The sequence below is a fragment of the Amblyomma maculatum genome, chromosome 9 (genome assembly GCF_055883805.1).
Source record: "Amblyomma maculatum isolate TAMU_Amacu chromosome 9, ASM5588380v1, whole genome shotgun sequence".
NCBI lineage: Eukaryota > Metazoa > Arthropoda > Arachnida > Ixodida > Ixodidae > Amblyomma > Amblyomma maculatum.
The window spans coordinates 26,360,587-26,387,750 of NC_139352.1; the positions used below are offsets into that span (position 1 = coordinate 26,360,587).

The window sequence follows — 27,164 nt, forward strand, 5'->3', positions numbered from 1 at the left end:
GGGTACTTGCCTGATTCGATCAGAAGAAGTCAGATGTTCCCATCGCCTGCGGCGGCGGCGACGCCAGACGAACCGCTGCCCCAGCGATGGGACTGGTGGCGCCACCTCATGCTGCTTACAACAACTCAAACCTTCTGCCAGAAACGTTCGCCCGCTCTTTTTCTGCTAGAGAGTTGGTGTAAGCAGCATGAGGTGGCGCCACCAGTCCCATCGCTGTGGCAGCGGTTCGTCTGGCGTCGCCGCCGCCGCAGGCGATGGGAACATCTCACTTCTTCTGATCGAATCAGGCAAGTACCCCAAACAAATTTAGTATCAAAAAATACTAGCGACAAAATGTGATTTCTGTGCGAAATCTGAACTGCAAGGATTCCGCGGTTTAGCTGGGAGAAGCATTCTACAGCGCGCGTCTAATTGTGCAACACCCTATAGTACACTGTAGCCTTGGCATGCGAAGAAAATTAGAAGTATGAAAAATATAGAAATAATAATGCAAGTATTCCATCCAAGCTTAGAAAAAAACAAATTGTCGCTAAATGTTCCAGCTATGCGAAATTTGAGTCCCAACAAATGAAAGGCTAAGCCGACATAATGACAATCTCAGTAATGATAACTACTAATTGAAAAACTGACATCCATTACTTAACAACACGCAGATTGTACTTAGTTTTCATGGGGTGCGATAACGAAACAAGAACTGATTACTTTTGACTTGCGTGGAAGCGCGAATCCGAATCCATTAAGGAGTCGACCGATGGGAAGCAGAAGACGGGACGACGGGACTTCTCTGGCAGTTGCTCTGCAGCTTGTGCTCTCAACGGCATTGGTAACTGTTCTTAGCAAGGGCTGCATAGAGCATAGCTCATCATCCGAGCTGTTGAAACGGCCAGCGGGCGTGTCAGCCCCCATCGTACCAGTGATCCGCACCGCCGTCATTCAAGCATTGCGACGATGCCGCCTGCCAAGAAAGTGGTGCTGCTCGCCTGCGGTTCGTTCAATCCCGTCACCAACATGCACTTGAGAATGTTCGGTATGTAGGCACACAACGCCTTTCTTGTCGGCTCAAGTTTGCTATTTCGGAAGCTAGCAGTAACATGCCAGCGACTGCGTTGCATATTTTGTTTGGAGCGCTAGGAATCCGTACACACGGTCGCTTCACGGCTTAGTGTTCTGCGATATCATTTCGTTTCTCATTTGTCCGTTCCTGTGCCTGTAGGTTTCGCTTGCGTATTCACAGCTGTTCGCGTCAAGTAGTGGTACTTATGGTAGGGTACGTGAAGCTTGACGAGCGTGCTGTTTTGCTTTCTCCGAAGTGTGTCTGCCTGTCAACGACGCGCGAAACTGTCGTTGTCTCACTGCGTCGCTGCTGTATTATTTGGCTTGTTTCGTTCAACTCTTTTTCGCCGATCGTTGAATGAGCTCTTGTGAGGTCAGAGAGGGAAAGGTACTGTGGAGGGCACGACCGGCAACGATCGTTTCATGCGGCCAGGCCAACGTTGTGCAATGTCCTCCGGACGACGGCCTCGCTTAGCATTTGCTCTTTTTCTTTTCTTTTTTTTTTTTTTTCCGGTGTGTGCGCGAAATGCCAAACGGGCGGGCGCATTGCTGTCCATTGGCGGTATATGTGCGCGTCGTTCGTTCGCTGGCACATAAATGCGTTGTGCCTACATGAGTTTCGAAAGTTGTACAAATAAACGGAACGAATGGAATACGGGCATTTTTAGAGTAGCAAATTTGTAGTGGACATATTTATGTGCTTAATGTATGTAGCACCTTGTGCCACCAAAAATGAAAGCTGCAAAAGACTAAATGAAGTTTCCTTCCTATATTGTCGAAGTGCAATTTGTAGTGTAGTTTGTTGCGAACAAGACATAAACGAAAAATTGATGCTATGGATAATAATTTAAACTAGCTATTTTGTATGAAAATTCGTCCTGTAGCATAAGGCATAACAAGAAAGAAGCTTGAAGAAAGAAGAGACCATAAGAACTGAAAGGCATATGCCTAGCATTGATGCAAGTAAACAGATAACAGTGGGGATAGCACAGCCCAGAGATAAATGGGAATGTGGAAAGGAACTGGTTGTGATACTATAGTCTATTTTCACTGCAGAATTTCACATCTTATCAGCTGTACTGAACATCTGTCAGATCCTTTTCGTATTGACTGATTGACAGGTGGTGTGAAGCTGTTTGAGTGCTGCATCACTCACTCTGTTAAGTGTTGGTGTCTTCTCTCTTTAGTATGATTTTTTCCTGGAATTTTTTTTTGCCCGTAAATATTGCTGGCTTGCAGTTTAGTTCAGGATTTGTTTTTTGACTTCTCGGTCTTTGTAGGTGCAGTTAACATCGTGAAAGGGTAGAGGCATCAAATGTTTCTTACTACATTTCTGCCCTACATTTGTGCGTTAAACATTAGTACAAGGGCATCACTGTAGGAAATTTCTGTACGCTCAGTAAATAATTTATAATTGCATACATTTCTTCTGCAGTTCAAGTTCCTGAATGAAGCTTTAGATGCCACTAGCTTGTATGAGATCCTGTGACACTTACAAAATCTGCAACACATTGGTGGCTTTGTAGTACTAATCTGTATAAACTCTTGTGCTAAGCTGCTCTAGAAGCCAGAATGACAGTGACTGGACAGAGAGCTGATATATTAGTACATTTTTGGTGGACCTCACATTAGAACCATTGTTTGGCAACTTGAAGCAAATATTGAAACAGTGCAGGGGCAGAAATTTATTTATAAGTTATTTATAGAGCTTAAGTAAATTTTACATGGTGATCTATGTTTGCTAATGCCCTATGCATAATTCTGATGTCTCGGCCCCTTTAAGTCAAAATGTCTAGTTTGTACAGTTTGGCTTTCATCTGGGTTTTGTCTTACATTTATTGTTCAGAAATTCCTTTGAACAATCTAGGTTTTAATAGTACCCATCTCAATCACTGTTTTTAACATATATGCACAGAGGGAAAAAAAGGTGATTGTTCTTAACAGCATGATTGGAAGGAAGTGAGTGTATTGCAGTGTGTGGCCAGCTTAACAGTGTTTTTACTGAGAGGAATAGAGAGGAGAAAATGGCGATGACTGGGGGACACTTAACCTCCCTCCGCCTTTGGTACAACACGACAGCAGTAATGGGACCACTTTGGTGGCTCCCCCTTATGGATCCTTGTTTGCATACATGCACTCTACTACTCACTTAATGATACTACTATTTTAATTTTTGCCTCTATTTGCACACACTTATTCATTAGTATAGAGTTGTAAGCTACTATACAAGAAAGGCCACCCGACATAGGTACAATGCTCTGCCTTTTAACTGAGCCATTGATGATCTAGACAGAAAAAGTAGAAAAGTAGGCTTGAAAATCAATATGCAGAAGACTAAGGTAATGTTCAACAGCCTCGGGAAGGAACAGCAGTTTACATTAGGTAGCGAATTACTGGAAGTAGTAGGCGAATATGTCTACTTAGGGCAGGTAGTAACCGCAGATCCGGACCATGAAAAGGAAATAACAAGAAGAATAAGATTGGGATGGAGCGCATTTGGCAAGCACTCGCAGATTATGACTAGCAGCTTACCGGTATCGCTCAAGAGGAAAGTATACAACAGTTGCATCTTGCCTGTACTCACCTATGGGGCTGAAATGTGGAGGCTAACCAAGAGAGTTCTACTTAAGTTGAGGACAACCCAGAGGGCTATGGAACGAAAAATGGTAGGGGTAACATTAAGAGATAGAAAGCGTGCAGAGTGGGTCAGAGAAATAACTCAAGTTACCGACATTCTAGTGGAAATTAAGAAGAAGAAATGGGCATGGGCAGGACATGTAGTGCGAAGAGAGGATAACCGATGGTCGCTGAGGGTAACAAACTGGATTCCAAGGGAAGGAAAGCGTAGCAGGGGGCGGCAGAAAGTTAGGTGGGCCGATGAGATTAAGAAGTTCGCAGGGGTCATGTGGATGCAGCTAGCACAGAACCGGGTTAAGTGGAGAAATATGGGAGAGGCCTTCGCCCTGCAGTGGGTATAATCAGGCTGATGATGATGATGATGATGATGATGATGATGATACGCATGCGCTTAGTACCGTTGGGACAGTGAGTCTAGTTTGGGATCCAAGGGCCCTGGAAGGCTGGATTCTAATCTCACCCTCCCATTTCAAAGGAGAACACAGAGTCCACTGTGCTTGCAGCTCATAGTGGTCTCGTGACGTTTCACAGCCTGATGACCATGGCCGTGCATACATTGTCATCAGGTTACATGCTCATGTCACCTGCCATAGGCATAATAATAATAATTGGTTCACAGGAATGGAAAGGTGCAGTATCTGTCACACTTGTTTCTGTGGACACTTGGGCCTGTATTCAGAGTTTGCATCCTTATCGAACGTGCTGCTATCTCACATGACCTCGAGTCATCTGATTGGTGGAAACACTGGAACATGATGTTGCCACCTCTTCCAGTTCCGTAGTGGCAACATCCGGTTCCGGCATTTTGACCAATCAGATGACTCGAGGCCACGTGAGACAGCGACTCATCGATAATGACGCAAACTCGGAATACGGGCCCTAAACTGCATCATAAGGGAAGGGAGGAAGGTGGTAATAAAAGTGGAAAGAGAGAAAGAGGAGCCGTAGTAGAGGGCTACGGATTAATTTCGACTACCTGGGGATCTTTAACGTGCATTGACATCGCGCAGCACACGGATGCCACTTCGTTTCGCCGAAGCCATCGTCAGTCGGGTTCGAATCCGGGTACTCCGGCACAGTAGTCGGCTATCGTACCACTCCACTACTGCGGCGGGGCAACCTGTCGTAGGCATGCTTGACTTCTATAGTGATTTTTCTTTCACAATGTTGACAATGCCGACACTGTACCTTCTGAATAATGGGGCCTTCAAAGCTATCACATTAAAATGGCAAGTGTCTAGGGAGCATCTTAGGATGAGATCTGAGAGCAGTGTGTTTTTTTCAATAGCAAGGCAAAATTTAGTCAAGCTGAGCGCTCGAAGGGAAGAGGTAGCCTCGGTTCCAGCGGAGCAGAAAACTGTGACACAGCTGGCAGGGCGTTAAAAGTGGCAATATAGAAAAGGAACGTCTCCACTGCTGCACTGGCTCTACAGTGAGCATACAGGCTGGCTCATGTCAGTCTTGTAATTGCTCTGAAAGCTTGTGGAGGCAGGAAAAGGCCTGAAAAGAGCATCCTTCATTTTTCATTCACGGATATTATTCTAAGCACTTGATGATTGATTGCCCTGAAAGCTTGTGTGGTGCATTTGCTTGTCTGCTTGTGGTTGCATCCATTTCGCCCTTGTTCTGTGCAGTGTGCTCAGTTTGCTGTGCTTGGAATGCCTAGCTGAAGGCCGTGCCGCATTGTGGACTCTCGTGTTGCCCTTTTGACTTGCTCCCTGCTACTCTTGATACTACTCGTACAAAAAGAAATATTGCGGGCATGTCGCGCTGTCTGTGGAGAGGCAACATAAGCACGCAGAACTTGTTTGGTAAATTTCAAACAAAAAGTAGAGGGGATGTTTCTAGATCTGTATCATCATCACCGCGTCGTTTCGTTCTCATCTCAGCAGCAAAACCATGGTCTAGAGCACTGTAGCCACAGTGAGTAAGCGTGCCAGATGCGTTTGCGCCTTGACGGACGAATATATCCAGGAACTGTTCATGAATTCTGACCCATACACAAAGGAAAATGATGAGGCAGCTCAGCTAAATGGCTAGTCGAGCGATGACAGCAAGGTTTGGTTTTGTTTGTGGGGTTTAACGTTCCAAAGCGACTCAGGCTATGAGAGACACCATAGTGGAGGACTCCAGGAATTTCAACCATCTCGGGTTCTTTAACGTGCAGTGGCATGGCACAGCACACGGGCGCATTGCTTGTCGCCTGCACCGAAAAGCGGCCGCCGAGGCCGGGATTCGATCCCTTCTCCTTGGGCACAGTAGTCTAGTGCCCTAACCACTGCTTCATCCTGGTGGAGCTGATGGCAGCAAGGAAGAGCCCCTGCCACCGAAGAACACAAATTATGAAACCTGATGAGCGGATTAAAAGTGTTAAATTGGGCGTGTTGGTCCTTGTTGGCCTTGTCCTTGTCTCTTTGCGCTGTTATATATTTGTTCAAGACCTGATGAGCAGATTAAAGAATGTTTACATGCCTTGCAGAGCATCACAGTGCATTACTAGCACAACATTTGCATGGAAATAATGCGCAAAAAGCGAGCCTGGTTAGCGTAAAACACGGCAGGAGCGAGGAGCAGTTAGAAAGAAACGCCAGTGAATTGACTAGGGTTTCAGCTTCTTGACATTCTTATCACAAGGTAGATGGGGAGAGTGTTGGAAGTTATGTGGCTGTTGGAAGCTTTGATTCTTCTACTGAGTAATTGCAGAAGCCCAAACTGCCAGTGCTGCTTTCTTTGCTATGATGTGCCCACGTTTATGCTGGAAGTGGAGCAGTGTGCTTGTCATGCCCACTGTGCTCACCTTTCTGAATTCTGATTCCATATGTGTGTGTCAGCTCAAAGGGAAGTTTTGTGCTCTTCTTATGGAGTGCTGCTTGTCCTTGCATGGTGCCACCTTCAGCAAGGCTTCGGTCATTGGTGAAGGAGGCACTCGTGGTTGGGTATCACGAATGGAAATGCTTCTTTATTGCCAGTCAGATGTCACTCCATGTGATGCATACTGTTGTTAACATTAGTTTAATAAGCTAGGTACTGCTATAGAAATGTAACCCCCACCTTGTTTTTTCAAGTAAACAAGCCAGCCGTTCATTAGACATAGCTACATAGCTACTTATATTTGCCTTGACTAATGACTGAATGCACTGTGCGCATGAGGTACAGTGCGAAATTGCTAGCATGGAAATTGCACGAGCGAAGAGGAAACACGGGCAGGAGTTTGTAATTTTGTGCTCTGAAAACGAGCACATGTCCACTGTCTGTGGCATTTGTGTTAGTATAATTTTTATTTTGACCTATGTTACTGTAGTGATCTTCATTAATTAGTCCAGCAGCAAGTGTTGCGAACTAATAAGTGCCCTGCCGTTGTGGTGCAGTGGTTAGGGCAGTGGTCTGCTGCCCCCAAGGATGCAGGATATGCTATGCGATGTCAGCGCATGTTAAAGAACCTCAAGTGGTCGAAATTTCCGGAGCCCTCCACTACGGTGTCTCTTACAGCCCGAGTTGCTTTGGGATGTTAAATTCCACAAACCAAACCAAATGAACTAATAAGCTTGTGTTTGTGCAGAATTGGCCCGGGACAGCCTCTCCAGTCCCTCGGTGGAAGTGGTGTGTGGCTTGATGTCCCCAGTGTCTGATGGCTATGGCAAGCTGGGCCTGGCACCTGCCAATGACCGGTGCCGAATGTTGTCCTTGGCTCTGGCCTCCTCTACCTGGGTGAGGTGAGTGGTGAGCGAGGGTATTGCTTCACCAGCAGCCATTGCTGCCGTTTGGGGGGTACACCGTGGTTTGTGCAGAAGTCCAGCAGCGATCATTGTATTCAGCTGCGGCGTCCACGTTTCTGTGGAAGTTAAATGCAAAGGACACCTTTGTAGTGTGCCTTGTGGGTACACATTTAAGAACCCTACGTGATAGATATTAATTCAGGGGTTCCCCTCATAACATGTGCTCTTTTCGGACGTTAAATGCTACATGGCTGACTCAGTAGCCCTGGCATTCTACTGCTAACTCCCAAGTTTATGTGATTGAATTCCAGCTTCAGTGGCTGCATTTCGATGGAGGCAAAATGCAAAAATGTTTTCGTGCTGTGCATTTCACGTTATAGGGCTCAAGGTGGTCTAAATTTATACTTCTCCACTATGGCTGCCCTTCATAGCATAGACCATGTTGCTTCAGCATGTTGTTCAAATGCTGTTTAGCCACAAACCATGGAATCCAATGGCTCACCTTGTCCACTCATTCTCTAACCCTTTAGTGGCACTGTTATGAGCTGCTGTTTCAGTAGCGGGCACAAAACTAGTGAACTCTTTCGTGTCTAGCAAGTGTTTAAAAGTTTTGGTAATCCGGAAATATAGTGCGAATTGAATATCATAGACGCAAGACAGAGTGGATGATCTTGCACTCAATTCAGTGTCTCCTGTTTCTGGAGCTAATATGAGTACGTGTTTGGTGCATAACCTTACCTGTTTTACTACACTTGTAGTTCTCAAAATTCTTTATCTAGGAAGACTCCGCCAACCTTCTTCAAGCAGTTTTGTCAACCTATGTTTCATTGCTCCTCACCCCAACCCCAGCCACCGAGTTTCCTTGTAACAAAGCAGTGACCTGTATAGCTGTCGACTAGACATTGCGGTCCAATTGTTTCTTGTCTACACAAAAGTTATGTGATGAATGGAACGAAATCGGGATGTAATTTTAATGTGAATGAGGCATGGCATGGACTTCCTTTTCTGTGCATGCTTGTGAGACGCAACCTTTATATTCAGCATGTCCTGCTATGATGAAACCAGCTGTGAGTGCGGTATTTGTCTGTGTATTGGATGCTTTGATGTAAATGTGTTTCTTGCGCAGTTAAACCTTTCTAGCATCTTTTGTCTTTGATGTCTCCTAATAGTTGCCAATCTCCTTCATGTGATCTTCCTCCTGTACATGTCCCTCCCCTGATTTTGTGGCAGGCTAGACACGTGGGAGTGTGAGCAGGAGAACTGGACGCAGACGCGGCGTGTACTGGATCACCACCGGCAGAGGATCGCTGCCGAAGGGCTGCCCACACACTCGGGGGCCAAGCGACGGCGGCGACGCCAGAGCAACGACAACCTGAACGGTGTGTTTCATTAGTTGCCTTATTGCTCACTCTCTGCGGAAGCCCAAACCTGCCTTTTCTTTTTTTTTCTCTCTTGCTGTCATAATTCTGTTCAGAAAAAAAACTGGAGCACTGATGGGTCTGTTCAGAACAGTACATCTCAACTGTATTTTCTGGCAGCCAAAAGTAACTTCTCCAATTATTATTTGTCACTGTCGTTGCTTGTACAATGAACTCACTGTAGTTCACGCTTGAAACAGACCCAGAATTGTTCGAATTTAAAGGCCCTTTTCTAGTCACTTGATGTTGATGGACACTAAAGCATCAATTCTGTTTAATTGGAAGTTTGTGCATGCATATTTAGTTAGTTTAAAGCAAAAAATAAATATGGCAAACAACTAAGTTTGTCTTGGAAAAGTGTTGTTGATTTAGCACTGTGCCTCAGGTTAAACATTTCTGGAACGCAAGTGACAATGCCTATACCGCTTGCAAAGGCAAAATGAGAAAATTTTAGCCCAGTGGGTATGAATATTAGTATAATATTTAATGAAGTCAAAATGGAAGGTATGGCCAGTGCTGCTCATATTATATTCGTGTGCAATATGCACTGGTGGTTTCCAACAGCCTTTCTGTGTTTTTATTATTCGCAGAGCCTTTCCACTTCAGTGGTACAAGTAGCACTTGCTTTTTTAAGTTGCTGCTAACCAGCCTTTATTGCTGTTTTTCAATTTGACACCTTCCAGTTTAGTGTCATGATGGGGCTTAAGCATTCTTTTGCTGCATCTGCTGCCTTAGAGAAAGAACAACATGGTGGAGGTGAAACTTGCTTACTGTAATGCACTGATAAAGTAGTCGCACGCTAAGAAGGCTAACTTCTTGGGACCTCTTTTAGCCTGAAGAAGAAGTGATTCATTACACGTGAAAATGTTTACTGTTAATCATTGATTTTATCTACAGTGGTGCCACCCTGCAACTGCATGTATAAAATTGAATTTTTGTGAAGATTGCAAATCAACTTTCTAATGCATGTCATTATGTCTCCATCGCCTGCATGCAGAGGCCTTCTCAAATGTCCAGCTGATGCTGCTGTGTGGAGCAGACTTGTTGCAGTCGTTTCGAGTGCCTGGTCTGTGGAGTGAGGATGACGTGAGTTGTCTGAGCATTGACTTATGACACCGTATGCCGAGTGTTCTAGGGGCTAGTCAGCTTGGGCTTTGGCTTAACTGGTTTTTTTTTTTAATTGGTTCATAGGAAGGGAAAGGTGCAGTATCTGTCACACTTGCTATGTGGACACCTGAACCGCGCCGTAAGGGAAGGAATGAAGGTGGGAGTGAAAGTGGAAAGAGAGAAAGGGGAGCCGTAGTGGAGGGCTACGGAGTAATTTCGACCACCTGGAGATCTTTAACGTGCGCTGACATCCCACTTTACACGGATTCGACTCCATCGAAATGCAGCCGCCGTGGTCGGGTTCAAACCCAGGAACTCTGACTTAACTGCTTAGTTTTATTAACGAGTGACCAATGCAGCAGGTTTCGCATTTGGTCCATCAGCAGAATGGCTGATCAGCCAGTTGTTTAGAATCATTGTTGGGGGCTTTATTATGCCTAGCACGGTGAAAAAAATACAGGCAGTCATTCAGTACGTGTTCAACAGAACCAGAATATTCATTCGCACAGTGTGATGTGCAAGAACAGGTGGCAGCTGATGAGGGCAATAAATTTTGTGCTGAGCGAAGGTCATGAAAAGGATGGGAGGAACAAAAGGCCCCAGCTTAGAACTGGCCTCAGGTATAAATGCAACAGTAGGGATGTCTTTGCTGATGGTGATGAAGAGGAGAAGCAGGTCTTAAGACGGGAAAAAAATTGTGAGAAAGTTGCTTTACTCAAAATCACGTGGTAGCATGTTTTTGTATTCACCTTTCTCTGTCCAGAATATTGGAGTCAAGTTCCAACTAGAAGTACAAGATAAAATATAAGTTCCAATCACTCGTGTGACCAGAATCATTTGAGAAGAGTGGATGAAGTTGTAGTGGATGTAGTAGTTGATTGCAGCCATTTTTGTGTTGTTGGAAAGCTTGCTTTGCCATGCTTGGCTGCTGTAGACAACCATGTCAAACTGGCTGTTTTGTGCCTTTGGTGCAGCATGCCTTCAGGCAGCCTATTGGCCCTATTCGCCCTAATAGCCTATTGGCCCGCTCGTGATACGGAGAGTGTCATTAAAGTGGAGTGCCCATTTCTTGAGGCAGTGGTGGCGGGCAGACCGACACATGTTAGAGTGGGCAGATAAAACAAAGGAAGACAAAATGCCCAGCTAGCACTGAGTGGGCAGTGGTGCATGCTATCCTCTAGCCTGGCTATGCTTTCTCAGACAGCCCCCTAGTGACGTTGTACAAGGGGGTGATGGCTGCTTCCATGGTCTCGTTATTAGCCAGTGTGATCGCAAAATGTTCTGCCTGTTTATGACTTCCAGTAATGTGGACTTACATAAGCAGGTTTAGAAATAACATGATTGCACTCTGGACTCTGCCAGATAACTTTAGATCTGAGACCCAGCTATGATAGCACATTCCTAATCTAAAGGAAAAACACATTTATGGAAAGGTTCTTGACATTCTGACCTTAATAAAAAGAAATTTGTAGTCGGTGTAGCCAAGTTAGCAAAATGTGAAGTTTGTACGTAAGCATGTTCTATTAGTTCTGCTTTCAGTTTGAGGCTAGGGTTTCAGTTTCAGGTTTCAGGCAAAGATCAGTGAAATCGGTGACTGGGAACCTTATAGGTAGTGTGCCATAAAAGTTTTGGCACCGTAAGGGTGGATGAGGGGATTGGAAGCAAACTTTCTTATTCTTCAACTTAGAGGGATGCAAATTAGTACACTTCAGTGATAAGACGGGCGATTACTGTGCTGGAGTACCCGGGTTCGAACCCGACCTTGGCGGCTGCATATCGATGGAGGTGAAACGGAGGTGTGCTGTGCGATGTCAGCGCACGTTAAAGATCCCCAGATGGTCGAAATTACTCCGTAACCCTCCACTACTACTACTCTTTCTCTCTATCCACTTTCGCTCCCATCTTCCTCCCTTCTCTTAGGGCATGGTTCAGGTGTCCACAGAAACTAGTGTGACAGATACTGCACCTTTCCCTTGCTGTGGACCAATTATTATTTATTTATTTAAATAGCATCAAACAGTCGGATATTAAGTTTCACTGCGATATCTTAGTAATTTTTGTCTTATCACAGTTCACATGTTCCCACTTTGCTTGCTCGGGGAAGGCCTAGCAAGACTACGAAATTGGCTATTGGTCTGTAAATGGTTTTAATATTTAATAAGAAGTGAGGTCTAAATCAAGACACTCTTAATTTCTTTTTGGATTTCCCAGCTTGTTTTTTTTTTTTCTTTTTTTAAGAACGCAAAATGCACCTTCTTCTATTGTTTAGAATGCATCGTGGCCTAATTACTGGATAATAAAAAGAATGTGAGCCTAGATGGTAAATCTGAGACTGTCTTGCTACAGAGCATATGTCAGCAATTACAGTTGAATCCCGCTATAACGAAATTCACGGTGCACGAAAAAAAATTCGTTCTCGCGGAACTTCGTTATCGCAAAAATTTGACGTGAAACGCAGAAAGAATTGCCCAAGCAGCAGCAAAGGCGTTTAATGCCAAAAATCTGTAAGCTTGGTTTGCTTACGCTTCACGGCGAGCAACGCCGTCACGCGATTTTCGCACTCGGTCAGCAAACCCATTGCAACATCGTCGTCTCGGACAGCAACGAAATTCCTGATGACATCAAAAGCGTCCATCACCTGTACGGCGGTTGCCGCAGCCGGCGCTTCCTGTACGTCGTCGTCTTCTTCATCGGAAGAGTCCTTATCATTCCGGGCAGCTTTTATGATCTGCTCATCACTCACATCTTCGTGAACAACAACACAAGCGTCAGCGCCGATGTATTCGTCGAGCTCGAGATTAGGCGGCACGGTTCCTATTTCTCCCAGCGTTTTCCAGGCGGCCGCGATCCCCGGAGCCGGTGACGCCTCTTCGTCGTCGTCTGTAACGCCTGGTGTTAGGCCAGCAGAGTGTACGGGTCGACCTTCGGCAAATCCGGCGTGCCTGAAACAGTTCACAATTACTGAGCGCCCCAGTGTGCTCCAGGCAGCAGACATAATCTGCAGTGCCACGTACAAGTCCACCTTCGTGTCTCGGCCGGTTTCAGTGTTAAAAAGCAGCCGCTGAATTAACCTCCCGCGGTAAGCGCGCTTCAGGCTAAGAATCACGCCCTGATCGAGAGGCTGTAAGACAGACGTGCAATTGGGAGGGAAAAACCTCAGCTCCGTGTTAGTGAGCTTGACTTCTTCGGAGTGATGCGCTGAACAATTGTCCGAAAGCAAGCAAACTTTACGGCCCTGCCGCTTCATGTCGCGGTCGAATGCCATCATCCACTCGGTGAAAATAGCGCGGGTCATCCATGACTTGTTGTTCGCCTTGTACTGCACAGGTAGGCTACGAGTTCCCTTAAAACAGCGCGGCTTGGCACTTTTGCCTATGACTAACGGCAGACGCTTGTCCGAGCCATCCATGTTTGTGCAAAGCAGCGCTGTGATGCGTTTTTTGCTGTGTTTGCCGCCGTGACAGCGCTGCCCCTTGAAGTCGAGTGTCCTAGCCGGCAACATCTCGTAGAATAGCCCGGTCTCGTCGGCGTTGTAAATGTCTGCAGGCGCGAAGTTGCTTAAAATTCCGGCCATGTTACTCGCCTTCCAAGCAGCTGCTCCGTCCACGTCTGCTGACATTGACTCGCCGCACAACACTTTTCCAACGATGTTATGGCGGGCCTTGAAACGGTTTAGCCAGCCAATGCTGGCTTTAAAATCATCAATGCCAAAGAGGCATGCATAGTTCAAGGCTTTCTGCTGGACGATGCTTCCGGACAGGGGGACGTTGCTGGCTCGTGCTTCCACAAACCACGCATGCACTGCTTTGTCCAACTCTTCATGGAGGGGCCGCGTCACCTTTTTGTGCTTCGAGGATGTGCCTGAAGCAAGTGCCATTCTCACGCTGTCCTTATTGCCTAGAATCGTTGACAGCGAACTTGCAGGAATTCCGAAGTCTTCAGCAATTGCCGCTTTCTTCCTTCCGCTTTCTGCTTGGGCGATTATTTGAGCTTTTTGCTCAAGGGAAAGAGTTTTGCGTTTTTTCACTTGCGTTGCCATCGTGTCCTGCGGATGAAAACTCGTCGTTGTCGAAGAGAAAGGCAGCGAGTGAACAACGCGACCACGACACAAAGCCAAAATGGCGGAACTGCAATCACGTGATTTCATGCTTAATGTGGCTTTGGATTTGACTTGGACTTCTCGCCAATAAAACTAGTTTCGGTTTCGATTTTGAACGCGAAAATTTCGTTGAAGCGGAAACGCTCTGCAAAAATGGTTCGTTGTGCAGAGAAATTTAGGCCATTAATTCTTATAGGATACTCGCGGGGAATAAAAAATTATTCGTTGTCGCGGAAATTTCGTTGTGGCGGTATTCGTTGTGGCGGGATTCAACTGTACAACAAAACAAGCAGCATTCAAATCCATGCATCCATTGCACAATGTGCTATGCTTTCCATGAGCAAGGTGATATGCTGCAAACAAAGTTGAGAAAAGCCTTAAAGTTCTAAAATAAACTAGCATACTTACTCTGTGTACATTACGTTGACTGTATATTTATTTGGAGCACTTAGAATTGGTTTTTGGGTGACATAATTTAGTACAAAAAAGAATGAGTGCTTTAGATGCCGAAAAGTTAAGTTTTCTAAAATCAACTTTTTACGATCCGATCCCCACATCCCACCTTAAGAGGGTAATGCGATTGCGATGTTTTTTCGGTCCATCCGCAGATATAACAGTATGGAGATATGTAATTCACAATGTTAAAGAGTAGCGTTTGATAATGTGTGGTGACCAATTGGTGCTATAGCTATGCTTGCTTCCCACGAGAAATTCCTGTGTTTGAGTCTGCCATAAAGCATTCTTTTTTTCTTCTGGGAAGTTCACCCTCAAGGTGAGGCAAACCAGAAGATTCTTGGTTGGGTTCGACTACGTTAATATAGGGGTTGGAGTTTTCGTTTTTCATTTTCTGAGGATTTGACCTTTTTCGGTGTTTATTTTTAAGCACAACTTTTTTTTTTTGTTGTTAATATTATTTTCTACTGAAGAATTACTGTTCTTTTTTTGTGTGTGTGTGAATAAGTGGCATCCGTGCATGGCTGAAAGGGACATAGAGATCGTTTTGGCTTTTTTTCTTTTCTTGCATGTCTGTTTTATGCACTTTTATTTTATGCACGGTTGGTCACATGTACAGCTGAGCTTGTGTATATGGTAGCCTACTGCAGATTTGGAGGAACACTTCTCTAGACTGTAGAGCCTTGAGTGGTCAGGAGTGTCAAAGTGCCTTACTGCATGTCCTGGTGTTGACAAGAATGTATGCATCTTTGTGTGCCAGTAGCCGCAGTGAGATTGATTCGTTACTTCTCTACCCTCCTTCGATGTCCCCCGGTGTTTCGGCTGCCACTCTATCATAAAGATAGAGCACATCCTGACTCAGTATGGCTTGGTGGTCGTGACTCGTTCTGGCTATGATGTGGCACGCACCATCTACGAGCTGGACATCCTGTACCGAAATCGGGTGAGTGTACCTTGGGAGATGATGCGCGGTGGGGAATTCCCAAACATTCGGGCGTCACTAAGTTTGCATGGCATTTTACCCTGCTCTCTTTAAGGTGAACACAAAAGTACTTCGAAAATCTATTTTAATGAATACATCCTCAAAAATTTTGGTCGACATGCGTGTCCAAATAGGTATCAAATGAAAACAGTATATATAACAAGTCCCCGCTGTTGTGGTGCAGTGGTTAGGGCACTCGACTACTGTAGCCAAGGAAGTGGGATGAAATCCCAGCCTCAGCGGACTCTTTTTCATGGCGGCAAAAAGCAAGGCGCGGGTGTGCTGTGCGATGTTAGTGCATGTTAAAGAACCCCAGGTGGACAAAATTTCCGAAGCCCTCCACTACGGCGTCTCTCGTAGCCTGAGTCGCTTTGGGACATTAAACCCCACAAACCAAACCAGTATATATGACAAGGCATTGCAGCGAAGGTTGCGTGCAAATAAGAACATTTATTCCTCAAGTCAGCTGAAGATTGAGGGCATGAAACGGGGGTCCTCATTCTGATTTCACGTCATATCTACAAGTGTTGTTTTTGCTCTCATTGGTGGAAACACTGGGACCCAATGCCATTTCAGTTGCCACCAGTTCCAGCTCCAGTGTTTCCACCAATTAGATGAAGGTGAAAATGGCGAGAATGGTAGTTGAGAATTACGCCAACTCTGAATATGGACCCAACTAGCATTATCCTGTATAGAAATGATACGGCATTGGTGTGGCTTTTTTTTTTATGCCATCGTTTTTTCTCATCCTCATCTCTAGTGGCTGGTGTTCACACATTTTTTTCTTGTAATGTTTTTCTGTGGCAGCAAATGCTTTGAAGCTGCTCAGCTGCCTAGTTGTGCGTCTCTCTCTCTCTCCCCAATCTCACTCCTCCTGAAGCATTGGCATAACTAACTCATGCTTTGAATGGCCTAGGCAGATGAAATTCAGAGGGAGCAAGATCCTGACTGTAGATGCATGCCTGTGCAGATGATGCATTGCAGAGACGACTTTCCATCTCTACATGCATGCGTCACGTTGGTGCATCTGTGTTATTGGAACACCCCACCCCCTTACTGTCGAGATCTCGATCCTTCAGACTTTATAGCAAACTGTGAGACACCCCCAACTAAAACTTTTTAATTTGAAACATCTGAGTGTTTCAAATCCAGCTTGGCTTCCAGGAATCTGCATGTAAGTTAAGACATTAATACGGTAGGTCAAAATACATTGCAGCACAGAACCTGACTGAACAAAAGAAATACATGCTGTTTAGGAACTTGCAAAGACTAGCTGCCCCTCAAATTTTGTTAGAAAACCATTCAACCTTCAGAAAGATCATGACATGCTGAGAGAAACAATCTAAGGGCCGATAAACACCACTGTGCAATTATGTCTACCTTCCTTGTGTCCGAGGTGTCAACTGTAACATTGTCGAGAAGAAACTAGTAATGTAAAAGATAGAAAATGACATCACAGGAACGATATCTGCATCGTCACAAGACAGCACCAACCTATGGCCAAGCGTTATCACAAAATCGACTTCCAAGAAACCAACTTTCTTGCAAGCAAAACCGTGCCCCTTTCACATGCCGGACTTATTCTTTTTCCTCTTCTTTGTATATTTAAAGCAGCAAACAAAATGATCCCTAGTCACTGCTGAAGAAGGAGAAGTCTTTGACGCGTTGAGATTTTTAAAACAAATTGTTGGTTGGAGTTGTCTCACAGTTTAATATAAGTTGATCAAAACTAAGCAGGCAATGATTCTATTGAAATGTTTCTTTTTGATCCTTCAGACTTTTACTGTTGTGGGGCAGTCAAGAATACTTTGAAAGGCCATCTATACTGTGCAAACCTAGTCTTTGTGGGAAGTGGCCCAAAAGTGGTTTTGCGACTAACTGAAAACCCTCTTCTCGGAAGGAATGGGCAAGCTTGTGACTCATTGAATCAAGTGCATTGGAAAGGAAGGGGACTATGTAGAAAAATGATGTAAATGAGCTACAACCACCTTTACACATATAAACTGCAGAATGAAAAGTGTAGATAATTTCTTACCTACCCTTATAGAACTGGGCCACCTATCGAGCAGAAACAGTGAAAAAGAAAAGGGAGGGAGGGGGGGGGTGCAACAAGTTTGCAATGCGTAAATGCATAGTCCTATTTGTAGTAAGTTTTTTATTTGGTCTTTTTGTTTTCCTCTTGTATGATGCACCAACTAGCCCAAATCTCTGCTTTTAAATATCTGTTTTGCATGGTTCTTGCTGATATGACGCATCTTGTCTGAACAGTTTCAGTATATCAATCACATCATAGGCAAGTCTCGTTTTGTAAAGCAACCGACATAGAGTTCTAGATATTCTGCTGTGGTCTGTTATGTTTTGGGATTCTGGCCTGAAGAAGTGTCTACAGAGAAGCCCATAGAAAGTTAATAGTGGTCCCGAAGATGGGCAGCATGCTGATAGTGTGAAGTTTGCTTCAAAAGAGCTGGCTGCTGGTCACATCAGTGTTTACTGTTGAACACAGCTTGCTTGGGGGCTAGGGTGGAGTGCATAAAATGAAATGACAGAGCACCACTGCCTATGTTGTGTTTAGCTATCTCTACATGCAAACCCAGGTAAGCAGGTGAAATTGCAAATCTCCTTTTGCAGAGTCACATTCACGTGGTCACAGAGTGGATTGCAAATGAGATCAGTTCCACGGCTATCAGGTGAGCTCCATATTTTTCCCCTGTGATACGCTGGTGACCCACAGGCCATTTCAACAGCTGCACAACTGCATTGTTCAATACAGTAACCTTCCAAGCATGGAACCTGCAGTGTGGAGAAAGAAAAAAAAATTTAATGGTGTTGTGATAAAACAAGAAACAACAGTAACTGCATTTTGTACGGTGAACTCTGTAGCCTCCGTTTTATCTCTTCATGCAGCTGATTTGACATGTTGCATAAGGGTCACAAATGATAATTTTATGATCCTTCAAGGACACCCTCCAGAGGTGTCGACTAACTCGATAGCCTTGGGCTTAGCTCATTGTTTTTGTCTTTTAAATGTTGGACGCCAACTGTGGAGCTATACTCGAGGAAAAATCTCTGTGGCGCTTGGCACAGAAGCTATGAGTGTTAGAGCAACAGCTTCCACAGATGCGCTGTTTACACGTGCTTAGCAAGTCACATGGATGCCGGAAGCTCATGCATGCGTAAGCATTGCCCTAAAGGGGTCTTTGGTGCATCATATTTACATGACTGCAAGTTCTGGTTGTTTTTACTTTCTCTCTGGTAAGCTGTTGTAGAACGCATCTTACATTACCTCGGGAACTAAGCCGTTAACGTATTCTGATTTTTTGTAGCCATCCCTATAAAATAAGGAATTCGTTTCCGCTTCCCACAGCTGCTTTTCAAGTTAGCATGAGTAACCTTCACCGCCATACTCACGAGCTGCCAGACAAAGGAAGTGAGCGCTGTGAACAAGGGGAATTGAGATCGAAAGAGCTGAATTGGCAAGAAAATAGAAAAGTGTAGAAGCACATGCCTGGGAAACATGAAGCAGAGGCAGCTGCTACTGCAATGGCTCCAGCATGTATTTATGCGCTGGATACTTAGTACCGTCAAACCCGGTTATAACGAACTGCGTAATTCAACGCAATTTGTTCGCTATATAAAGTATTTCGCTATAACCAAACCCGTTTATAACGAACTTCAGTACCAAATTCGTTATACACGATGTCCAGACAGCGCAGCGAAAACGCACTAACTAAAGAAAAACCGTGCCGCTCACCATGAATCTACAAAAGAAATTTATTGCAGATAAATGCTCACTTATTTGCAGTAGGCAGTGATCTTCGCCTGAACACTGCATCAGCGAGAATCGCACTTTCCACACGCGACATCATTTCCACAAACTCCAGTCCGCTTCCCTGTATTCCGGAGCAGTATCGGCGCAGCAGATCGGTAGCAGCGAGGGCTTCGTGCAACGTCGGGCGAGGGCGATCGTCCTCCGGCGGCGGCTCCTCGGTCTCCTCGTTCGCACCAGATGCCAGCATGTCGGCAACAATTTCAGAGTCCAACGGGCTCGCTGTCACGGCTACGTTGTCGTCAACAGTGAGAAAATCCTCCAGGGCAACTTCTTCAGGCACAGCGTCCGGAACATCAGCGAGTTCTTCCCACAGCGTGGCAACATCGCTGTCATCATGCACAGTGCGCGCTTCACTAGCAGCTTCTGCATCCTCTCGACATAGTCCAGCATGGTGGAAGCAGTTGCGGATTGTGGATTGCGTCACGTCTTGCCAGGCACGGTTAATCATTTCTATTGCGGCCAGCAAATTAATCTTGAGCTCGTCGTTAACCCGCAATTTCACCAACAGCCGCTCAACGACGCGTTTCCTGTAGCCCAGCTTGAAAGCGCAGATGATCCCCTGATCGAGGGGCTGCAAAACCGCTGTTGCGTTCGGTGGCAGGAAACAAAGCTCGATGTTCTTGAGCGTGACGCCGCAGTGGTGCGCAGAACAGTTATCGAGGAGTTCGTATCTCTCCGTGACAGCACGCCGCACGTCTTGCACCCACTTTTCAGCACTCTCAGCGTCCACTGCTTGGCTTTCACCTGCAACCACCTTCCCGGTGATGGAGTAGCGGTCTTTAAATCGTTGGAGCCAACCACTGCCCGCTGTAAACCCCTCGACGTCCAGGACGAAGGCAAAATCTTTTGCCTTCTGTTGTAGCATGGGGCCAGAGACCGGCAGATTTCGCGCGCGAACGTCCAAGAACCATTGGTACAGCGCTTTCTCTACTTGGTCGTAAGCCGGCTTGCGGTGGCGAAAGCCGTCACCATTTGGTCGTTCCTGTGCATTGCCTCTGATGGCCGACTGGTTTTTCAAAATGGTGCTTAACGTGCTCCGCAGAATCTTGAAATGCGCGGCAACGTCAGACTTTTTTTCGCCGCGGCCAACACGGCGAATTATCTCCAGCTTGTCGGAAAGCGGTAGGGCACGCCGCTGCTTCGTCGTCATCTTGCAGGATGTAGCGCCGGAATGCAAGCCAGCAGCAACGTAGGCACGTCCGGAATCGTGAGGATAGCAGCAGCACGACTTGCAAACGTGAACAAAGAAAGCTCCGAGGATGCGGGAAAGTTCGCCACTGACGCGTTCGTTGTTCGGAGGCTGCCTTCCCTTCGCCCAAACTTGAAACCAGTTCTGACCGGTGTTGCTTCTTTCTCGAAGCGCAATAGGTCCGGAGCTGCTCGAACGTCTTTGATCACATGGTAGGCAGCTGCCGAATAGGAGCGCTGCAAAGAGAGGCTGGCCGATGGCGCGGATTTTAAAGGCTACTCACGCTACTCCAGGCGACGGCCGCGCATGTGTACAGGAGGGTCCCTCGTGGAAGCTGCTGTAGAGAGCCCCTCCTGCGTTTTACGGAAGCGTGGCATCGGCGCAGAAGCACCCTAGCGGGCGCGTGATGACGTATGCGCTGTGTGAGACCTTGGGGAACGGAGCCGTCGCCAATCCCCCTCCCATCTGGCAACGGCATGCGCTAGAAGTATTGCGGCCCGGCAGTGTGGGCTGCCCGGAGAGAACTCGGAGCCGGCACAAAGGCCCGCCCGTTGGCGGGCGTTTGGCGACCAATCGCGCCCGCTGAGTTCGCTATATCCGATGTGTAGTTCGTTATAAAAAATACATTTTATATGCATAATGCTAGTGGAAATTCGAGTGTTCGATATAAAACATAATTCGCTCTATCCGAGTTCGTTATATTCGGGCTTGACTGTAGCACTCAGTTGGGTTACCTTTTTCAAGCGTTTCTTCTCAAATAATATCAATGTACCAGTTGCCTGCGGTTTGCTTTTCGTTCTTGAGTGGTCAACTGTAGTAGCCTTGAACAGGTTGAGATTGTGCTGTTATAATATACCTCCTTCTTCGTTTCTTCTTGAGTTCTGTCAGATACGCCCTCGTCTGCTATAATTGTGAAATATGAACAGGTTGAGGTTGTGCTGTAATTGTAATGTACCTCCTTTTTCGATTTGTTCTTGAGGTCTCTCAAACTCATCCCCTTCTGTTTTGATAGTTGTAATATAGTTCTAAAGCTTTTGCAAAGCCTTAAAACATCTTCCTCGGGTCATAATCATGGTCATGTCATATTATAACAAGTAATCTGTAAATGTTTCTAGATTGTTAAATAAATACTGAAACTATTGTTTCGCTAGCCCTATTGATGCCGTTTTGGTGTAAATGCTAATTAATGAATGTGTAATTGAGATGACTAAGTTTTGCAGGGATAACGTTCTCACATCTTGTGAAGAACAGAGTAATAAAGCGTGTTGGTGGTCTTTGTCCTGGTGTAGTTGGGATGCTATTCACAGGGCTGATGAAGAGATAATTGTATACCATACTGCATTATTTATGGTGATGAGTAGTTTGTGCGACATCATTAACCATCAGAAATCGACGCTTTGTTGAGAAGGGCTTAATTATGAAAGTCGATTCTGCTGGTAATAGCTGTAGTAATACCTCTAATTTGTCTCCTGCATCTTCTTGAATGTGGCAGACTAGCAGAAAGGAAATCGTGATGTTCTGTGGCATCGAACCAGCTAAGGGCTTGAGAACATCACAGGTGGGGCATATTCTATGAAACCCATGCACACTGCATAGCTGTGACGTTTGTAACGTATGTCTGCTATGTCTTCCTTTTGGGTCTGTCCTTGAGCTTATGATGCTGAGCTTGGTTTGTGCTTTTAATCGTAAGCTAAAAAAAGGTTAACTCTGGCATTCCCTTTCAGGAGGGCGCTGAAGCGTGGCGAAAGTGTGAAGTACCTCCTTCAGGACTCGGTAATCGACTACATCCAGCAGCATGGACTCTACACACAGTCACGCATTGAGGAGTGAGTGTCTGGCAATTGATTGGTCATTTTTTCCAATAAGACTCATTCCTGCCAATGCCTTTGAAGTGAAGCTTCTGTTTTGGCAAGTGTCATTAATGATGAGTCAATAATGATGGGTTTCCACCGTGGCTATCTTCACTAACTTTAAGCTTCGTGGAGCTCTGTTTGCCTGGTAGGAGATTCCATTTCCACTACCACAGTAAAGACTGGTACTAATTTATCTTGCCAATTAATTAGTGCCAGTTTTTATCATAGTAGTTGAAGTGGTACTACGCTGCTAATTTGCACACATGTAGGCATCCATGAACGTGGAGGGAAAAGCAGCCGCTGGTAGTGAAATTTTATTGGCAGGCAGGGGCGATGAGTTTTCTTGGTTTGATGTGCTCTGTTGTATTTTTTCTTCTTTCGTTCAGTGTACTTTCACTCTGAATAATTAAGCATTGAGTGGAGAGGTGCAGAAAACTATCCACTCGCTTTTCTCAATCCGGGCCTCTTTTTCTGCTCTAGGAAAGGCTCCTCTGATCTTAACAATAAATAAATACAGCAGAGAGAATCTGGTTTTTTGTAGTTACCAAAAGAGAACAATGTCTAGGTAGTTGGATATAAGGCACTTGAACAAATGGCAGTCTCAGTTAATTTACACTGCTTTTCGTGTGCTCAAACAGGGGCTAGAACTTGTTGAAACCTAGAGCGCACCGATTTTCCAGAAAATTATTTTGGCGTATGCACCATTACCACTAAGGACACTGCCATAAAATTTGAGCAAGCGCCCGTACCCGTGCAAGCACCCCCTCGAACTTCACTGCTAATTTCATATTCCCATGCCATTCCGGGAAAGCCCCTCCCCTTCCTACCATTCTAAAGCGTGCTCTTCTCTTTTCCCCACCCTTAGCATGCACCTTTCTCCTCACTCAGGCAACACTTCCAGTCAAAGAATCCAATCCGCTCTCAAAAACATCACAAACAAAAATGTCACCAGCATGGCGCCGGATGTGCACTTGTCCAAAGGTTGTCGGCTGGTGCCGGATGACCACCGCGAGAGAGACATTCGATGCGAGCAACCAAAGGAGCTGGCGCTAAAAAAATGAGACAACCGGTAACATATTTAAATAGCGCGCCAAGAGGAAACGCTGTTGGTGGGTACCGAGTTTGCATAGACCTAGAATACATCGGTGGTGGCGTAGCGAGGACACTCGGCAACAGCTCGCCGATGCCTCGATGCACATTTCAAAGCCCGTTGGGCCCAATTAAGAAAAATGAACTTTAAATCCATAAAACAAAAAAAATACATATGCACTGTTTTTTTTTTTTTTTTTTTGGCGGGAAAAAGTTTGTCGTCATTTTGATTTTCAGTACCGTTTCGGGAAAGCACCCCTCTCCCATATTCAGTGTAATGTGAGCAAGGGGGGGCGCTTGCTCGGAATTTTACGGTACCTTTAAACAGTTTGGATGGACTTTAGTGGGCTTCATTTAGGACTGCATATGTGTGATGCCTATTTATACCACTGCGGTAGGCTGTGCATGAGGTTAATGCAGTTACCATACCCTTGACTGGTGTTTGCTGCAAAATGAGGCCTCAGTTAGCAATGATTGTATTTGGAATGTTTAACTTGAATATAATGCTATTAATCCTGAAATCTTAAGGCATCCCTGCATGAAGACACTGCCTTTCGCCCTCCTTTGGAGTGCTTTCAATGCTGGAAGATGGCCTAAAAACATATCAGCCGTATTTTTTCGCATATATTTCAGAATTGCTGTTCAGGTATACTTCTGCACCTGTCCAGTGGTACACTTCAAGGTGCTAAATATTTCTAGACTACATACACCGACACTTCACGTTGCGCTCTACAGACTCGCTCGCGGATTGCAGTGTTTTTGACTCGGTCAGCTTCTTGATTGAGCAGTGCTCTTGTTCTGCCCTAATGTGGTGCCTTTGGTGGTGACTGCAGGTGTGGTGGAGTGAACAGTTCCCCCAAAATTCAAGGTAAAACAGGCTTTGCAAAATACTTGCACACTGTCATTAAGGGCCACCACACGGGATGTTCCCGGTCAGGCTAGGCGATTTACGTGCGGTGTCGGCGTTAGTCTTTTGTATGCAAACGGGTGAGTGGCATCGCGTCGTTCTGTCATTAAGGGCCACCACACGGGATGTTCCCGGTCAGGCTAGGCGATTTACGTGCGGTGTCGGCGTTAGTCTTTTGTATGCAAACGGGTGAGTGGCATTGCGTCGTTCTATTGTGTTTGCTTGGAAAAGTGCACAAATTGTAGTACCGTATGAAAGAAAAAAAAAGCTTTTGCATTATTAACAGCTGTTAACAAAAAAAAAATGTATTTTTTTCTCGCGTCTATTTCATCAAAGGCCTTGTAATATTCAAGGTCGCTGAGATATTTACCCGCATTACCGCTTCACAAATGCAAGATGCCGGGCTAGTTGTTACTGCATAACAAATATAACAGCGGAATGAACGGGATGAAACACAGACACAGGTGCTGTCCGTGTTTCTTCCTTCCGTGTTTCGTCCCGTACTTTGCGCTGTTATATTCGTTATTACTGCTTCCATGGCTGTGCAAAGGGTTGCACCTGAGATAATGTAATTTTGAAATCGTCAACTGCCTTCACATCTGCAACACTTACTGCTTTGTTTTGAGAAACAGTAGTTTACTCAATACACTGCTGTGTAGCAACTGCAGTCTGGGAAGGGCACAGGCTGTGTATCACTTGTGTGTTTTATTTTGCCACTGATGACCTTGACAGCTGTTAATTTCCTGTTAATGGCAGTTGCACATGGAGGTAATGTTGAATATAAAGCCCAAACAATTTGTTCTGGTAGTCTTTCCAAAGGCATGCTCCCGCTGATGTCACTGAAGTAAATTGTGAAAATTTCCATTGTGGTGGTCTTTTCGGCACTTAGTTGAAGGCTGTGAGAGCGCTCATTGCGCAGCCTTTGAAAGTGCACAAAATGATCAAAGCTTTGGCTTCTCTTGTATTTTCTACTGCACCGCTGTTTGAGCTGTGCTTCAAAGCTGCTAGATCTGTGTGTAGCCTGCCCATCAAGAAGTAGGGAGCACCTTGGCTGGCCATTTTTTGACCTATTGCTTCCTTCTGGTCATTGCATGCACCTTTATCTTTATCCCTGCACAGCTTTACTACTAGTTGAGTGCCAGTTACAATAGTTGGATGCTGATATACACCAGTTAGAAGCAATGACTAATAGAAAACCAGAGAATAATTCAAAAGCAGTGAATAGAATGTGTGTGACCACGCATGCCCGGGAACCGCAAAGGAAGTCATCAGTACATCATGTTATTGTCCACTAATAATAAGCGTGTAAACAGCGACATACTCTGCTTTATGTGCCTTGTACAAAACGGTCTTACAGTCAAGCCTCGATATATCGAACACGCATATAACGAATTATTGAATATATCGAACTCTTTCGAAATATTTTTGTCAAACACATGTATTTTTAACTTCCCATAAAACGGATATAACGAACTTCGCGACGCCACGCATTGCCTGACTTTAATAGCAGGAGGCAGGCTTCGTTGCACTACTGGTGTGTTGTGCGGTGCAGCAAACGTTCAGGACTACCTCGCAGTAAAGTACCTTGATAATATGAAAGTAACGCCTTTCTGTGAACTCTGCCATTGCCCCGTGCACCCTCACAAAACCTCCTCTCTCACCTCTTCCATCGGTGCTTTTCTCAACGGTGATTGGCTCCGCGGGCCGTCGCCGAGAAAAACGCGCAAAAAGTTCACTCTTTTTGTGTTTTCATTTTTAGTCGGCGCCATATTTAGGCAGCTGTCGTTGCTAAGAATGAGCTCCCTAGCATTCCGCACTTGCACTTCGCACTCTTTTAGTGCAGCGCTATGCCGAGTTGCTGCGAATTTCAGTGCACAAGCTGGCCTGAAAAAGGCTTCATTCTTTTCGCAATTCTGAGCGGAAAGAAGGACACCATTTGAAGAAAAAAGTAGTTCAACAACATCGGCTGCGAGTACTTCACCCCGAAGAAGACTGACCACCTCTGCGACATACTGTGCATTTCTTCCAAGCGACTTCAAACTGCTTGCAAGCGCATCACAAAGCTGACGTCAAATAATTCACTGATCATTTTGCGCCGTTATGTGTGCTATTGTTTTCACTTCATGGTTCCGCTCAACGTGCTATAATAGCGACTGCTGATGCATACATGCGCGTACAATAGCCGCTTTAATTTCTGAACCTATGTCTCACTTTTTTAACGATAACGCGTGCAATGAGGGAGATTATTAACTCATTAATAGGCTTATATCTCAGGAGCATGTGGAGGACTCGTCCGCAGAACGTGCCCACAAGAGTATAGTATATCCGCAATCAAAACTTTGTACCCGCCAGGGTGGCGTAGTGGTTACGGCGCTCGACTACTGTTCCCAAGGATGCGGGATTGAATCCCGGCCTTGGCGGCCGCTTTTCCATGGAGGCGAAAAGCAAGGCGCCCGTCTGCTGTGCGATGTCAGTGCACATTAAAGAACCCCATGTGGTCGAAATTTCTGGAGCCCTCCACTACGGCGTCTCTAATAGCCTGAGTCGCTTTGGGACGTTAAACCCCACAAACCAAACCATCAAAATTTTGTTTCTTTAGACCCTCGAATTTGACCTCGTCCTAATCTGGCGAAAATTGGTGTCCAACCTAATACAGTTGAACCCGGATATATCAAATTTTGGTTATATAGAACTCTCTGAATATCCCCTTGAAAGTCCCATGTAAAAGTATAGGAAAACCGCGTCATATATCGAACTCAATTTCACCAGTCATTCGAAATATCGAACTCCACACCACGGACTGGAAAGTGTGCCTTCCCCAAAGACGATCGC

General features: G+C 45.4%; 1 protein-coding gene across 1 annotated transcript in view; it reads left to right on the plus strand.

Annotated features, from left to right (window-relative positions):
* The first annotated feature begins 728 nt into the window (after nucleotides 1-728).
* Nucleotides 729-27,164, plus strand: part of Nmnat (nicotinamide mononucleotide adenylyltransferase) — a 29,729-nt gene continuing 3,293 nt past the window's right edge. Inside the window, exons 1-7 of the mRNA XM_084578424.1 lie at nucleotides 729-1,027; nucleotides 7,250-7,403; nucleotides 8,637-8,785; nucleotides 9,822-9,910; nucleotides 15,325-15,426; nucleotides 18,094-18,152; nucleotides 22,208-22,309. Of these exons, the coding sequence (XP_084434550.1) occupies nucleotides 949-1,027; nucleotides 7,250-7,403; nucleotides 8,637-8,785; nucleotides 9,822-9,910; nucleotides 15,325-15,426; nucleotides 18,094-18,152; nucleotides 22,208-22,309 (734 nt within the window). The 5' untranslated portion in view covers nucleotides 729-948. The remainder of the gene's footprint in view (nucleotides 1,028-7,249; nucleotides 7,404-8,636; nucleotides 8,786-9,821; nucleotides 9,911-15,324; nucleotides 15,427-18,093; nucleotides 18,153-22,207; nucleotides 22,310-27,164) is intronic.